This window comes from Cnephaeus nilssonii, assembly GCF_951640355.1.
Source record: "Cnephaeus nilssonii genome assembly, chromosome: 22".
NCBI classification, from domain to species: domain Eukaryota; kingdom Metazoa; phylum Chordata; class Mammalia; order Chiroptera; family Vespertilionidae; genus Cnephaeus; species Cnephaeus nilssonii.
This window is the reverse complement of record NC_137093.1, coordinates 6,251,811-6,269,366: the sequence shown is the minus strand read 5'-3', so window position 1 is coordinate 6,269,366 and position 17,556 is coordinate 6,251,811. Positions and strand designations below refer to the sequence as shown.

Below are 17,556 nucleotides of genomic sequence, written 5' to 3'. Positions count from 1 at the left end.
ATGAGCCAGGCCTGGCCGATTTGGCATGTCTCCCAGGCTTTTAAATGGGGTGCTAGTTTTAGGAAGAATCCAGTGCAGGAGAATATTGGGGGATTCTTTATGACAGTAGAAATGGTGGAAGCAACATCCAGGTTCTAGGGGCAGTAGGATCCCAAGGTCAACAGCAGCAGCGGTTTCCTTCCTGGCTTGGTCCTGTGGAGTGACTTTGACCATGGTTTTAGTTCTACGGCCTGTCTTTGTCCCATTTCCCAAGTCCTGTTCTCCAGCCTGCCGGCTGACTGTGAGCTATTCAATATTTCCTTGCTACATCCCTTTTCCGCTTAAATCTTTCATCTAGAAACTCTGCTTCTGAGGCAGGGCACAGTTTCCACCAAATCCTCTTCCTTTATATCCTAACTTCCAGACTACATATAGACATGTGACTTGTGACCCTGGTCTTCATCTCCCTTTCTATTCAAAGTGATAGAATTTTGGCACTGGGAGAGAGGCTAAAAATCACCTACCATGAGGATCACAAAGTAATGAGAAAAGTTTACCAGAGCTGCCCCGCTTACATCAAGTCCCCTTACATCTCATTGGGCAGAATTGGGTCACGTTTCACCCTGTAAGCCAATCAGGGGAACTAGGGTTGCTGTGGTCGGCATAGTCTATAGTTCAACTTTGGCTGAATATTAGAATCACCTAGAAAGCATTTTAAAATACCAATGCTGGCCAGGTTCAGACGGCTTCACAGGGGAGTTTTACCAAGCATTCAAAGAAGAACTAACACCTCTACTCCTCAAACTATTTTAGAAAATTCAAGAGGAAGGAACACTTCCAAACTCTTTCTATGAGGCCAGCATTATCCTAATTCCAAAACCAGATAAAGACACTACAAAGAAAGAGAATTACAGGCCAATATCCCTGATGAACATAGATGCTAAAATCCTCAACAAAATATTAGCAAATTGCATCCAGCAATATATTAAAAAGATCATACACCATGATCAAGTGGGATTTATTCCAGGAATGCAAGGCTGGTACAATATTCACAAATCAATAAACATGATACATCACATAAACAAATTGAAAGACAAAAATCACATGATCATATCAATAGATGCAGAAAAAGCATTCAACAAAATTCAACACCCATTTTTGATAAAAACTCTCAGCAAAGTATCAATAGAGGAATCATACCTCAAGATAATAAAAGCCTTATATGACAAACCTACAGCCAACATCATACTCAATGGGCAAAAACTAAAGCCATTTCCCCTAAGAACAGGAACAAGACAGGGATGCCCACTCTCACCACTCCTGTTTGACACAGTACTGGAAGTGCTAGCCATAGCAATCAGACAAGAAGAAGAAATAAAAGGCATACAAATTGGAAAAGTAGAAGTAAAACTGTCATTTTTCACAGATGACATGATATTGTGCATAGAAAACCCAAAGACTCCATCAAAAAACTACTAGACTTAATAAATGAATTTGGCAATGCAGCAGGATACAAAATTAACACCCAGAAATCTATGGCTTTTTTATACACTAATAATGAACTCACAGAAAGATAAACAAAACAAAACAAAATCCCATTTACCATTGCACACACACACAAAAAAAAAAAAGATACTTAGGAATAAACTTAACTAAGGAGGTAAAATACTTGTACTCGGAAAACTACAGGACATTGAATAAAGAGATAGAGGAAGACATAAACAAATGGAAGAGTATACCGTGTTCATGGATTGGTAGAATCAACATCATTAAAATGTCCATACCCAAATCAATCTAAAGATTCAATACAATCCCCACTAAGATACCAACAGAATATTTCACAGATCTAGAACTCTCCAAAAATTCATATGGAATTTTAAAAAGACCCTGAATAGCTGCAGCAATCCTGAGAAAGAAGAACAAAGTTGGAGGGATCAAGCTATATTACGAAGCCACTCTTCTCAAAACTGCCTGGTACTGGCACAAGAACAGACATATAGACCAATGGAACCGAACAGAGAACCCAGAAATCAACCGAAGCCATTATGCTCAATTAATATTTGGCAAAGGAGGCAAGAGCATACAATGGAGTCAAGATAGTCTCTTCAATAAATGGTGTTGAGAATATTGGACAGATAGATGCAATAAAAGTGAAACTAGACCACCAACTTACACCATACACAAAAATAAACTCAAAATGGATAAAGGACTTAAACGTAAGACAGGAAACCATAAAATCTTAGAAGAATCCATAGGCAGCAAAATCTCAGACATATGTCATAGCAACTATATTTACCGATACAGCTCCTAGGGCAATGGAGACTAAGGTAAAAATAAACAAATGGGATTACATCAAAATAAAAACCTCTGCACAGCAAAAGAAACCATCAACAAAACAACAAGAAAGCCCACTGTATGGGAGAACACATTTGCCAATGTTATCTCCGATAAGGGTTTAATATCCAACATTTACAGGGAACTCATACAACTTAACAAAAAGAAGATAAATAATCCAATAAAAAAAAATGGGCAAAGGACCTAAATAGACACTCTTCAAAAGAGGTAATACAGAAGGCCAAGAGACATATGAAAACATGCTCAAAGTTACTAATCACCTGAGAGATGCAAATCAAAACAACAATGAGGTATCATCTCACACCTGTCAGAATAGCTATCATCAACAAATCAACAAACGACAAGTGCTGGCGAGGACGTGGAGAAAAAGGAAGCCTCGTGCACTGCTGGTGGGAATGCAGACTGGTGCAGCCACTGTGGAGAACAGTATGGAGTTTCCTCAAAAAATTAAAAATGGAACTCCTATTTGACCCAGTGATCCCACTTCTAGGAATATATCCCAAGAAACCAGAAACACCAATCTGAAAGGATCTATGCACCCCTGTGTTCATAGCAGCACAATTTACAATAGCTAAGATTTGGAATCAGCCTAAGTGCCCATCAGCAGATGAGTGGATTAAAAACTGTGGTACATATACACAATGGAATACTACGCTGCTGTAAAAAAAGAAGGCATTCTTACCATTTGCAACAGCATGGATGGACCTGGAGAGCATTATGCTAAGTGAACTAAACCAGTCAGAGAAAGATAAATATCACATGATCTCATTCATTTGTGGAATATAATGAACAACAGAAACTGATGAACAAAAATAGAGCCAGAGAAAAAAAATATTTTAGAATAGAAGTAATCCTGTTATATGCAGATTTTTTATATTTTCTACAACTTTTGTTATATTATACTATGTTAGTACAGTTTTGATAATATTATTATACTTAAAATTTTTTTCTTGAAATATTAATGTTTATTACATGTAATATTATTATATTTAAAATCTTTTTTTAAATGAAAAAGGGTCTTACACACACATACACACACCACACACCACACACACCCACGTGTCTAATTTAATTCGTCTGGCTGGATTTCTGGCACTGGAATTTTAAAAATCCTCAGGTACTTTTAATGTGGCCCCTCTCTCTTGTCCAAGCCTCCACTCCTCCCCATTTTATAGGTGCCAATACTGAGGTCCAAAGAGATACTAAACAACTTGCCCAAAGGCCTATACCTTCAAATAATTGCAAAAACAGAAACAAACAAAACCACACACACACAGAAATGGCATTCAGTAGGACACCTTCGTTTTCCCAGAATATGCATGTGAGTACCCGTTCTTTTTCTTAGAAAGTGGAGTCGTGGAGAGCTCAAGGACGGAGAAGCAGTAGAGGGTGTGGCAGTGATTCTCAAATTTGATCGCATCAGAATCCCCTGGAGGGCTTGTTACAACACAGACGGCTGGGCCCCCCTCAGAGCGTCAGGTTCAATGGGTTTGGGGTGGGGAGAAGAATAATGAGCATTTCTAACAAGTCCCCAGGGGACAGGTGCTGTGCTGCTGGTCCAAGGACCACACTAGTGTAGTGGCGAAGGCTTAGGCTAAAGAATCACGCTGCCCGGTAAGATCCAGTTCTGCCCTGACACCTCGTCAGAACATGGGCAAGTTACTTAACGTTTGTGAAATGGGGCTGATATTAGTTTGGGCTTATCGTAACCATCAAGCGAGTACAATAAACATAAAGCACTTAGAACTGTGTCTGGCCTATAGTAACTGCTTAATAAATATTAGCTAGTACCACTCATTCGTTCGTTCATTGAACAGTTATTAATTAAGTGCTTCCTTGGAGCCAGGCTCTGTTCCTGGCACCGGGAGTACAGTGGTGAATAAGCTCAAAGCCTAGCTTCTCAAGGAGCTTGCAATCCGCGGGGGAGGCACACAATAACCTTGCAAATACATCTTATGTCACAGAAGAATGCTGCGCTCCCAGCGCACTGAACAGCAGGCGCGCACAGAGCTTTGTGAGAACTTGATCCAGTCTCGTTCGCATCTTCCAGTTCAAGGAAGTGGCGGCATCACGTTTCTAATGCAAAGGCCCCTTAGCAAGATGGCTCTTACCGTGGTGCCTGAATGAGCCCCGGCTATGGCATTTGATCAAGGTTCTCCACAGCAATAGAACCAATAGAAAAATAAAATATATATACACCCATGTGTCATTTATATTTACATTTACGCAGATTTAAAAATATATCTCTATATTCTACAACAAATATACATTATTACTATATAGCATTATATACTAATAACCTAGTTACATAAGAGATACTTTAAATATTTATATAGATAGTTATGTATATATTATAGAAATAGGCTCACGTGACTATGGAGGCCTAGGAGTCCCACACTGTGCCATCTGTAAGCTGAAGACCCGGGGAAGCGGGAGGTGTAACAGTCTGATTCCTAAGGCCTGAGGATCAAGAGCATAGGTGTCCCAGGGCAGAAGAAGATGGATGTCCCAGCTCAAAAAAGAGGGCAAATTCACCTGCCTCTGCCTTGTTGTTCTAGCCAGCCCCTCAACAGATTAGATGGTGCCCAGTCACATGGGTTCAGGAGATCTTCTCAGTCTACTAGCTCCAACGCCAATCTCTCCCAGAAACATCCTCGGAGACACATCTCATAAATAACACAAAAATTAACCCTCACAGGCACAGTCACACCAGCCAATACCTGAGGTTTTGTTTGAGAGGGAACATTCAAAACGACAGCAGGAAGACTGGAGAGAGTGTCAGAAGCAAAGAGAAGGTGGCCATGCACTGGATGCTTTCTAGATGTTATTTCATTTAATCCTCACAATCATTGTGGGGTAGGCATTGTGGGAGGAGGGGAGGAAGCGATCTGCCCTAAGCTAAGAGGGGAAAGTGGCACGCTGATGACCTGAACAACTATGTTAGAGTTGGCCTGGCAGCAAGCAGAGCGGAGGGCCAGTCACACCACAAGCCACATCTGACCCCCTCCTTCTGAAGCCCCAGGCAGGGGCAAGGGTGAAGCCATACTGCAGCCATGTGTTTGCCCACTGTCCCTCTACTCTGTTCCTGAAGCAAGCGACAGTGATGTAATAAGATGCAAGGGGCAGCTACAGCTACTTCTGAGCCAGAACACTATGACCCCAGGCCAGCCTCATCTCCCATATTGTCTTCCTCAACAGGTAAAAGAAAAATTTGAAAAACCTTTATTAAAGATGTAAAAGACACTGATTGCTGGGAAAAACAGACCAGTAAATCAGAAGAAAATAAAAGTGGTCCATAATCCCCTCACCTCAGGGGGGAAAAAAAACACAAAACACTAAAATTTTGATAGCAATTCCCCTCTTACCTTCAAATCACAGGGAGCCTGTCCTCTGTGCCCATTAACTGCCCTTTCCAGTTGCACATGTTAACTAACTGGAAGTCCTTTGTTTGTTTGTTTTGTTTTCACTCCGGACTTGTTTCTGGAGGGTGGCTCTCCATTTTGTTGGGTGAGGGGCATGGGTTTGGGACACATGGAAAGTGTGTGTGCTTGGAGTTGCTTTTCTATTCGTAGTACTCACCTCACAGCTTTGGGGCCAATTGTTTTTCGAGGCTCTTTTCAGATGACATCTACATTCTAGATCATTTGGGGATGTTTTTTCCTCCGGGTTTTATAGCGCTGGCGGCTTTCTGTTCCTTTGAACGGCAAGCGTTTGGACTCTGGCGATGCCTGGACTTGGCTTTGGCCGGGAGCCTTTAATGTGCAATGATGACTGGCAGTTGCAGGGTGGCCTTGCCTCGCCCTGCTGCCCCTCTCACTGGGCTCAGGGAGGTTCCCGGCCGGGCGGAGAGGGCAGTGACAGGGAGGTTGAGGGCTCGCGCTTCGCCGTAACTAGGCAACAGGAGCCTTAGCAACAGAGAGGGGGCGGGACCTAGAGAGGAAGTCGGAAGCAGCGACGAAATCTCGCGAGAGCTGCTTTTGCGCGCGAACTCCAAGTGCGAGGGTCCCAGGATTAGATCGGGGCGGGACTCAGTGCTGACCCCCGGGGACGCCACGACTCCGGTGGGGTGGACACCTTCATCGCCCGCCATGGAAACCTCAGCGCAGCAGCAGCAGCAGCCGCAGCCCTCGGCGTCCAAGATCAGGAACCTGCCCTGGTAGGAGAGGCCTGGCTGCCGCGGGAAAGGGGGTCGGCCTCTCGGAGAGGCGGTGGTCGGGGTAGGCCAGGGGCCGGGTCCCCGCGGGACTTCATCCCTGCGGCCCGGACCTGCGGCCGGGGCGGAGCCTCAGAGGTTCGTCTCGACCTCCCCCAACGCCCCAGTCGCCCTCCGTTCTTAGGGCTTTGGCCTGGGCTTTCGCACCTGGATGACAGCACGGGGATTTGATCCCCGTCTTGGCATTGCGTCGGCCACAGTGCCAAAAAGTCCTCTTCGCTCTGGCCAGAATTTTCGATGCGATGACTGGTCAAATTCTAAACTAAAATAATAATCACACTCTCTAGTTAACTTTTATTTAAGTGGCCTTCTGTTAGATCAGCAGGAACCGGATTAGATGTTTGACCTTTACGAAGATCCTAGGAGGTAGGTATTCCTTATTCCAGTTTTACAGTTGGAGTAATACAGCCAAAAGGTTAAATGATTTGCATTAGATCCAGAACTAGAAAATGGGTTTGGATTTGAACCCAAGTGGCCTGAATTCAGACTTGTACTCACAACTATGTCCTAATGATGTTTTAAAGACCACAGGGATTTGGCTCAATTGCAGCCAATTCCAGGTTGTTCTTGTCTAATAATAACTTCAATTTGTTTTTATCGTTGTAAAAACATGTCACTTACCATTTATAGTTGAAAGCATTCTAAAGTGCACAATTCAGTGCCATTAAGAACATGTAGAACGTTGTGCAACCATCCCCCTTCTAGTTCCAAAAATTCCCATCACCCCAGATGGAAACCACATACCCATTGGCAGTCACTCCTCATTTCTCCCTCTCTTAGACCCCGACAAACACTAATCTGCTTTCTCTCTCGATGAATTTGCCTTTTCTGGATATTTCATATAAATACAGTCAATATGTGGGCCTTTGTGACTGTCTTCTTTTCATTTACCATGTTTTCAAGGTTCATCCATGTTGTAGTGTGTAACACCATTTCTTTTTATGGCTGAACAATAGTCCATTGTTTTGATATACCATCATTATCTGTTTCTGTATATTGGGTGAGTTCAATTTTGAGTTCACCTTGAAATCATAGGTGCCCATCCAAGCAGAGGTTATAGGCAGACAGCTGGAAAGGTGAAATTAGAGTTTATCAACCTTAGCATTATTGACATTTTGGGCCAGATTCTTGATTGGGGGGGAGGGGTATGGGGGTTGTCCTGTGCATTATAGGATCTTCAGCAACATTCCTGGGGCCCACCCACTAGATGCCAGTAGCAACCTCCACCCAACTGTGACAACTGAAAATGTCTTCAGGTATGGCCAGATGTTCCCTGGTTGAGAACCACTGGTCTAGATTCAAACATAAAGGTTCTTCCTCTTTTAGTTAGGATACGAAAGGATTCGTTTGCACGTAACAGCCTGTTCTTGCATTTATGTGTGGAGTAATCCATGCTAAATTGTATTTCAGGGTTGAAAAATACCGGCCACAGACACTGAGCGATCTCATTTCTCATCAGGACATTTTGAGTACCAGTAAGCATCCATGTTATCCTAGTTGAAGGACCTTTCAACTTCCTTGGTGGTGGTGTCTCTGCTGAGCAATCACTTGGAAGAGGCTCGCTGAGCTTTATGGGAGGTTGCTGTAAGCGCGGAGTCCTTCAGGTCTTTTATTCCCGCCTCTGCCTCTGATTTAAACACGGGGTTGCAGTGCCTTCCGCCCACCTCGAGGGCCTGCGGTGAGTGAGGCTCTCAGTAACTGATGGAGTCTCTTTCTCCCTAACCCTCAGTTCAGAAGTTTATCAGTGAAGACCGACTGCCACACCTGCTCCTCTATGGTCCTCCGGGGACAGGAAAGACGTCCACCATCCTGGCCTGTGCTAAACAGCTGTACAAAGATAAAGAATTCGGCTCCATGGTCTTGGAGGTAAACGGGGTTATTCTTACTTGACAAAGGACTCCCGTCTCTCTCAGTTCTGCTGCTTCTCTTTTAGTTTACAAGGAAGTTGTCCTGCTGGTTGGGAAAGAAGCAGACATAAGATAGATCAACTCACTTTTTTCTATAATTGACATGTTGGTCTGGATTGGCATTAGCTAGAAGGCAGTTGTAGGGCCCGGTACCTTCCTTGCTGTTGCCAGCTTGTACCCAACACTCCGTGGTCACTCAGTTGCTGGCTGCCTCCATGTGCCCCTCCAGATGGCTTCTCCACGTTGCTGCAATGGGTTCTTGTCTGGAAAGCTGAGCTGTACTGACTGCAAGCTCCCTTACCCTCTGGCTCCTGGTTAGGTCTGGCCAATAGGGACCCTGGCAGGAGTGGGGGAGGGGAGGAGAACGATGCTTGGTCCTGCCTGGGAGCCACCATGGGCTGACAGCATCCCCCTCTACGGGGCACATCACACTGCCTTCTCAGGTGGCATCACCACGGCCCCACCAACCCCTTAAGAGCTGGGGGTGGAATGGGCCGCAGCAGTCCCTGACCTGCCGCATAGCCCTGTGGTTTCCCCACACCCACCAATACCTTTTAAAATGTCTTCATGTAACTCTCTTCAAAGCACTGAATTTGAGTATGCCACCTCTTCACTGCTGGGACTCGACTAATACACTTAGATTACAACATTCTAAATATTGTTGATTGCAAGAAAAACACTTAGTTTTTTTGTTCGAGATCTTAGAACCTCGCTGCCACACCTGTTCTCACCTCAATGTGTTAGACACTTGGTAACTTCTGGGTTGCTCTAGGTTGTGGTAGCTAACATTAGCATCATTCTGCTCGGGTCAGAGGTCACTGAGACCAGGCCACTTAGCTATTCCTCCAGAGTTTGCCAGTGATTGTCCTCAGAAAGGGAGAGAAAAGTCAGTCTTTTGCCTTTCAGACTGAATGATCGATCTAGTGAGCTAGGAGTTTTAATACAAATGTGATCTCGTTTTTTGAGTAGTGATTATCTCTTAGCTGTCATTAGACTTGGAGACCTAGCTTGCTGAGCTAGATTGATGAAAAGGTACATTAATTCATAAATCATCCACCAACATGTTTTCTATTTATTCTGGCTTCTCTCTTCCGCACTTAGCTGAATGCTTCAGACGACCGAGGAATAGACATCGTTCGGGGACCAATCCTGAGCTTTGCCAGCACAAGGACAATATTTAAGTAAGAAATATTTGCATAATTTCTCTCCCCCACGATTTTGATCAGTGAGATTATACAGCTGAATTTTTTTTAGCTTCCTTTTGCCAGTTTATAAAGGCAGGGGGAAATGACTTTGTCAAAAACAGCCATGAAAAAGAGATAAAGTACAGGGGTGGTGGTAAAAAAAAAAAAAAAAAAAAAGTTAAAATGCAAATATTGAAATAAAATGTTATCTAAGTCTGTATTAGCAAGTTCTTGGGGGAAGCATTAACTTCATTTTATTAGTTAACTGAGGACCGATTCCATTCTGAGCCTGGATGAGCTAGTTCGAATTTAGACAAAAATGAACTGAGATCAGGATGAATAACTAGGATGGTGGCTAAAATAAAAAAGATAAAAAGACAGGCATGAGTGAAGGAGGTAGGGGAAAAAAGCACTAGAGTAATAGGATACTGTGCGGAAGAAAGATGAAGGTGCCAGAGACCGTAACAAAAACAGACGTTAGACCTCAGTTCCCTTTAAGAGTTGAAGGAGTGATGGGGGTTTCCTCTGGGACCACAGATGTCGGCTCTGGTCAGAGTTCTGGGAGAAATGGCCTGAAACGGCCTGATGGCACACTGTGAAGATGCAGGTTTGGGTCTGAAGCGGCAGGGAGATTGAAATCTCTACGTGGTGCCATTTGTCTCTGTAGGAAAGGCTTTAAGCTGGTGATCCTGGATGAGGCGGACGCCATGACTCAGGACGCCCAGAATGCCTTGAGGAGAGGTAAGGAGGGCTGCTAGGTCCGGCGTGTTGGCTGATGAGCACATCCGGAGAATTGGGAACCTTGGGCATGAGATACGATGTGGCTCATTGCCATTTTCATTCCTTTCTGGCCCAGAGAAATCTTGGTATACCTTTCTCCATGTATCCCACCTGACGATCTAGGCAAAATATCTCCATTTTGGGGTTTCCCCTTTCCACAGCTTAAAGACACAGGCCCTGTTGGGATTCGTGGTGTCTCATTCTCCTTTTCAGCTGGCTTTGATGTAAGGATTGGGGATTTTGTATCATTTGATGGAAGGTTATGGAAAGTCTTTCATCCCTAAACTGCTGGATGGACATTCTGTTGTTGGTACCCTTAGATACAAAATAGCCAGGAAAATTCCAGAAATTTAGTCACACTCAGAAAGCTGACATTACTTCGCTCCTTGCCAATAAATGATTTGGCAGGGAAGGGAGAGTATCCTGTGGTTTGTCTGAATGAAGGGGCCTAGGGCAGCTCATTTCTTTGAAAGGACATAGGTCATCTCACTGAGATCCAGAGGTGCTCGGCTCAAAGGAAAGGCTGACCTTTAGGCGTCCTGGGGGAAGGAGAGGCTGGGGAGGAGGAGGAAGGCAGAAGATCTGGTCCCGGAGCTTTGGCAGTCTCTCTGGCATCTAGTTCTGCAGAGTGACTGTCCGTCTGGGCAGATCCCTGTGCAGCAACATTGGTACCTCCCCAGAGAAGCTGGTGCCATAAGCATCTCTGAATTCGGGTTCTTCTCCCGTCAATGCTCTAATAAGGCTTTGAGACGAGGTCCACCGGAAAGTCTGCAAAAAGCCGCCCCCTCCCCACCTGGTAGAAGGTGGAGGGAGCATCAACCTGCAAAACAGAGTTGTATCCCAAGGGCAGGAACACTGGCTTTCATATCTTAACGGGATGGGATGGCAAGAGCACAGGAATCATGGTGCATCTTAAACAGAGAAGCGTTTTGTAAAGCCTGTGGGGTGACATGTCAGTCAGATTTTGGAAAGAGAGTGGGTGATTTCCAGTCCTGACCACCCGTGACACCCTCTTGTTCCTGTAGCATCCTCGTTTATTTGCATTCTTGAATTCTTGTTACATTCCTGTTCCCTGCACCATTCATGTGACATTCAGTATTTCTGGGTCCTTTGAAGAATCAGAATGGACATGAGGGGGTTTTCTTTTCCCTTGCCAGTGATCGAGAAATTTACTGAAAATACCAGATTTTGCCTCATCTGTAACTATCTGTCAAAGATCATCCCCGCTTTGCAGTCCCGGTGTACAAGGTTCCGATTCGGTCCCCTGACCCCTGAGCTCATGGTCCCACGCCTGGAACATGTCATAGAAGAAGAGAAGTAAGTATATGGCAAAGCAGGAAAGGTGGGGGTCTCGGGAACTGAGTGTGGGGTAAGGTGGTATTTGTAAACGACTTCGCCGAGTGCCTAGCTTCAGGGTCTGTTAGCGGTATGTCCGGGACATTGTTCATGAAAGTCATTTGGTTGTTCTCCCGACTCCATCCTCCTCCCTGGAAGCTGTCCCAGTTTCCTCCTCTTCTTTTGTCATTGGAAACTGCACGCTGCCAAGTCCCTTCTGCTGAGATGCCTCTCGCCTTGTTTGACTGGAAGGGAAGGTCCTGGGATAATACATTCTGTGTAATCAGATGCCGAGCGAGAAACCAAGCTGAGCTGCTGCTTATTTGAAAGGTGCTTTGACTCTGATCACACCTCTCCAGGGCTCTTTCCTCCCCAGGAAGCACGATTCACAGCCACCTGCTCAACACAGCGATGCTTGGTCCTACGTTAGGGTCATTCTAGACTTGGAGTGGGCTGTGACTACTAACGTGAAGCCGTCGCCCCGAAATACCAGAGTGAATTCTAGATCCTGTAGATCAGGAGAGTAGTTAACTCCGTCCTCCCCTTTTCTTCTTTCGTTGTTTCCAAATCTTAATCATTTCAGGCCATCTTGTTCCCTTGGGGAATGCCTGGGCTCTCAGGGCCTCTCAGCTCTGCCCGTTTCCTTTCAGAGTTGATGTAAGTGAAGATGGAATGAAAGCACTCATAACTCTCTCCAGTGGAGATATGCGGCGGGCTCTGAACATTTTGCAGGTACAGTGCTACTCGTAGCAAATCTCAAGTTGTGGCTGCAGAATAGTTTTTCAAGAAATACATAAGCAATAGTACAGCCAATCTGTAAATTCAGAAATCTAGAACTGGGAAGACCTTGACCTCCTAATGTGTCGAGATCTCCCCACCCTTTGTGTTTTGATTAATTGAAAGAGTAATTTGTTGCAAACAAGGGAAAGATAGGGGAGGATTCTGCAGCTGTAACAGCCAGCAAGCTGCAGCACCCTCCCTGGGGCCGCCTTTACCAGTGTGAGCGAGTGCAGATTCCAGCTCCTATGCCGTGTGATATTGCTGCCCACCTGCATGCTGCCTCAGCAGTTTCCTCCGACCCGCCTGCAACTTGGCGGCGGCTGTGGCAGCCACCGCGATTCTTTCCCCGATCCTCTCCCTGTCTGCGCAGAGCACCAACATGGCCTTTGGGAAGGTGACCGAGGAGACTGTCTACACCTGCACAGGGCACCCGCTCAAGTCAGACATCGCCAACATCCTGGACTGGATGTTGAATCAAGACTTCACCACGGCCTACAGAAGTATCCTTTCTCATGTCCTGCTAACAGCTTTCAGTTCCCAAGGCCTGAACTTGACCCCAGGAGCTTCAGCCAGCACCTCCCCCCTCTGGCAAGACAGTTAGCCATGTGAGAGACTGCTCAGCTTGTAAGATGTAGGAGTAAGACGGCTTGGGTGGAGTGGATACGTGTCTAATGCCTCGAGTTCTTCCTGAAGGACTCTGACCTGGGTACCTGGGAGCCACCTGACCCCCAGATGGAGAGATGCAGTTGGACCGTGGTGGGAACTGCAGTCATTTTCAAGGAGTCAGTTAATCTTGTCTTGCTGTGAAAGTAAAAGCTGGGTGCAGTGACAAGAAGCCACCTGGGGAGAGTATTTGGTTCTGTTCTCTACTAGACAGCTGCCATCACTGCATCTTTTAGAAAGCCCTTATTGAAGAGGGAAATGAGAAGAGAATTGGGGTTCATGGGCAGTTTCACATCGAAACAACTGTACTGAGATTAGCTCTACTTTCTAAAGTCGCTCACGAGGGTTTGGATTCAAAATTATCCGCAGCACGTTTGTTCTGGAACTTTCCCCTTTGCCTTAACTGCTCCTCTCTAGATATCATGGAGCTGAAGACTCTGAAGGGGTTGGCATTACATGACATCCTGACGGAGATACACTTGTTTGTGCATAGAGGTAGCTTACATCATTCTCCAGTTTAGAAGCCGTCAGAAGGGGGCGTGCTTTATGGTTAAGGGTGATTAGAGAGGGAACACGAGGCTTCATTTTTGAAGCAAAGAAACAGAAATGAAGAATTATAAACCGAACCCCTCATTTTCAGTTTTGTCTTGTTACTTAAAACTTCATTCCGAAAACACTCTGAACCCCTAGAGCTGCTGGGGAGAGTGGACACTCCTGAGGGCTTAAACTTAATTTCCTCCCAGGGTTTGTGTTGTACAGCAGTAAGTAGTATGTTTTAATTCACATTTCGAAAATAACATTTTCCCCAAAAGGAGAGGGAGAAGGAACATCTATTTTCACGTAAACCAAAACAGTCTTAACGAAACCATCTTAAGTTCCACACTAGGTTGTATCTTCTATGCAGACTTGGTTCTCCACGCGGGAATCACCCCAGGCCAAGCAGTTGGCCTCTGCGGGGAGAACCAGGTGATCGGTTGTGCAGCCTTTTGGATGCGCTCTTTCCTCTGCAACAGCCAACTGCACAGCCGGTCGGGTCCATGAATGTTGCTTCTACCAGCGCCTTTACAGGCCTCTTTCTGGCTGGCTGGCATGTTAACTTCTGCCCAAGAACATGGTTGGCTCAAGCCCCGCTTTGCACTTTGTGAAAACTGAGCATAAATTGACTTTTAAAAAAATCAATAGTTTGTTTGTTTTTAAAATTGGGAGAGGAAGCGAGACCAGCTTTTACATTAACTTATAGAGCCACCCAGTTGCTAAAAGAGCAGTGTTGGAGACTCCTCCATGTCCTTCTGATCACTCTGGAATTGGGTGGGGCGGGGCGGGGGAGGGGCTAAGGGTGAAGACACAATGGAGGGGATGAAAACCAGTCTACTTGTTACTTCCTTAGAGGTGTGGTAGCTAGTGATCTGAGGGCGAAAGGAAAGTGTTATCCATCTGATCTTTAAACAAGCACTTGTCTTCTACGGAATGACAGGCTCATTCATTTGATTGTGTTTTTCCCCCAGTTGACTTTCCATCTTCAGTTCGAATACACTTATTGACCAAAATGGCAGACATTGAGTGAGTATTTACTTCCCAATTTTAATTCTTTTCCTTCTTTTTCCCCTGTTGTGGTTTGTTTCTATTTGCTTGGTTCCAAATTTTTTGTCTAAATCATTCCTGTACAAGTATGATCGTTTTTGGTGGGATTATTGAATGAAAGATGGGGAAGGGTGTGAGATGCTCATTGTAAGAGCATGAGTAAACACAAGGACAGGTATGACTCAGTTACATACTTGAGATAAAGACCTCAGAGGTTGGTCTGCATTGGCTCTGTTAATGCTTTTGTTGTTTGGGAGCCTGCTCCCGTGCAGACCTCCAGCTGCGAAGGCCTTCTGCGTACACAGCATACTGGCGGGGAGTAAGCAAACTCGATTTTCCACTTTGCCTTGTGCAGTGAGCAGTTAGCCCCCAGGGAAGCCGGCCGTTGTCATTTAAATGGACAAAAGCATTGGTTTCAACATCAGACTGTTAGCGTAGGCCAACCCTAATCTGCCCTCATGGGCTTATGGACGCACAAATTAGGTGACTTACCACTACTTGTGAATATGATCTTGCTTTCAATGGCTTAACTGCTTAAAAGGTGACAAGATGAGCCCTGGCCAGTTTGGCTCAGTGGATAGAGTATTGGCCTGCAGACTAAAGGGTCCCAGGTTCAATTCCGGCCAGGGGCACATGCCTGGGTTGTGGGCTCGATCACCCCAAGTAGGAGACATGCAGGAGGCAGCCAATCAATGATTCTCTCATCATTGATGTTTCTATCTATCTCTTTCCTTCCCTCTCTGAAATCAATAAAAAAGTGTGTATATATATATATATATTTAAAAAAATAAAAATAAAAGGTGGCAAGATGAAATGGCAGTGTCCTGCTTACTGACTACACCCCAGAACCACAGGCGTATCAGCCACACTTCCCAGTGAATTAAGAGGAAGGAAATCATTATAACTCCTCAGTGCATTTTGTAGGTGAAGAAATAACCCTTAACCACATGAACTCTGCATATCTTTATAGAGCTAGAACAAAGTGAAGTTCAGAACACTGCTAACAATTTTTTAGACTTAATTTTTCCTTCAAATTGGTGAGGAAAAATGATGTGTTGAGGACAGAGAAGGAATGTTAGAGGACACATACAAGGCTGCCGTCCAGGATAAATTCTCATTACCTCCTAGCCGCCTTCAGATGCTCCGTCTTTGATCTCTTCTTGTAAAGGGTTGCTGTCTGTGGTATCCTCTGCTCTTACCTTCTGGTTTCCTTTAGGTACAGACTGTCTGTGGGCACCAACGAGAAGATCCAGCTGAGCTCCCTCATTGCAGCTTTTCAAGTCACCAGAGACCTGATTGTCTCGGAGGCCTAGGCGCCGAGGACCATTTGCTGGTCTCAGGCCCAGCAGAGACTAGAGAGCAGGGGCCTTGGTTACGGGATGAACTGCTGCCCGCGTCAGGGGATGAAGCCACAGAAAACTTGTTCCAGGCATGGGTGAGCAGACATACAAAAAGTACCTTTTTTGTGGCTGTTTGGAGCAGAGTGTACAGAACAATTTTGGTGAACAGCTGTCTCGTTGTACTGCCCACTTGTGTTTTATAGGTAGAAAAAGGCGAACACCTTTATTTCAACTGTAAGGCTTTACCCTCTAGTTGCTTGGATGACAGGAAGCTAGCCTACTCCAGCTCATTTTGGACTATAAGGCTTTCAAATCTAACATGGCCCATGTGTCTTCCAACTAAGATAAAAACAGAACATCTCCAAAATCACGTATAGTCTGTGACACTGTGTCTACTTGGAGAGCAGATGTTAACAGATTTCTGGCCCAAACTGTTACACTCATAAAATGGACTCAATTCTCTTCCTTTCAAAACTGGTCTTTTTATTTCTCCTCTTGAAGCAGAGGACTTACTAGCAGGTTCCTAATTGTGGGTGGACAGTAGAGAAAACTCATTTTTATGCCATTAGGGGCCGGAAGTTGTGTAATACTCACATACTTACTGCAGGGGGCGGGAGGAGGGGAGAGGGCACAAGATTGAGCCTGACCCTTCACCTGCCACTGGGAAGGAGAGGCCTGGGTGCACGTGTGGCAGCTCACTCAGCAGTCAATGCTGCATTGGTATCACTCGTCAGAATTAAAATAAAGCAGCTTTCTTGTTGGTTGTGTTACAAGTGACTTCTTTCCTTAGTTATAAAGACACTGACTTATTCAACTTGCATCTGTATGAACACTTTCACCTCTGATACCACAGAATCAGCTTCGGAGGCTGTTTTAAAAGGGAGGAGTCGGTTTTTCCATCACTCACGTGGGACTCGCTCCCCAAGGACCCAGCACCGATGGAAGCTAATGGCTACGTGGGGCCTCAAGGAAGCCACCCTGAGCCTCCCAGACTACACTATTCGCGATTTTGCAAGATAACCTCAAAATTAAAAACGTGCCCAGTCCATTCCCAGCTGTCCTGTTGTACTCACTTGTTTTAAAGGTGACTTTTTTCCCTAATGGAAAAAATGAAACAGAGAGCCAAAGCTTTTAACTTTCCTTCCATGAGTCTCTCATCTTGAAAAGAAATGTTTTCTTCAGCAACAAAGGCGGTAGAGGAGAGATTTCTCTCCTTTTTCAACACGTTTTATATTACCCTGGCCTCCATAGCGCACCTAGTAAGAAAGCCAAAGGATAAGATGTTGCATTTCTTTTAAAATTATTTAAAATATATTAAATTTTCCAAAGGCAGATTATGTTTGAAGGAGGTGTCCTGATTAGATAACTACATCACTGGAGGAGGACAGTACTTTTAAGGAGCTATATTTGTGTAGGGCTAGAGCTGAAACTGGCTCACA

The 17,556-nt window shown here is 45.0% G+C and overlaps 1 protein-coding gene across 1 annotated transcript; it reads left to right on the top strand.

Annotated features, from left to right (window-relative positions):
* Positions 1-6,310: 6,310 nt before the first annotated feature.
* RFC5 (replication factor C subunit 5) lies at positions 6,311-17,503 on the top strand. Its single transcript, XM_079763299.1, has 11 exons — positions 6,311-6,490; positions 7,958-8,022; positions 8,277-8,413; positions 9,556-9,635; positions 10,306-10,379; positions 11,576-11,735; positions 12,404-12,485; positions 12,904-13,033; positions 13,614-13,691; positions 14,702-14,756; positions 15,994-17,503. Exons 1-11 carry the CDS (start codon positions 6,423-6,425, stop codon positions 16,088-16,090), a joined length of 1,026 nt encoding a protein of 341 aa, XP_079619425.1. The 5' UTR covers positions 6,311-6,422; the 3' UTR covers positions 16,091-17,503.
* The last annotated feature ends 53 nt before the right edge of the window (positions 17,504-17,556 follow it).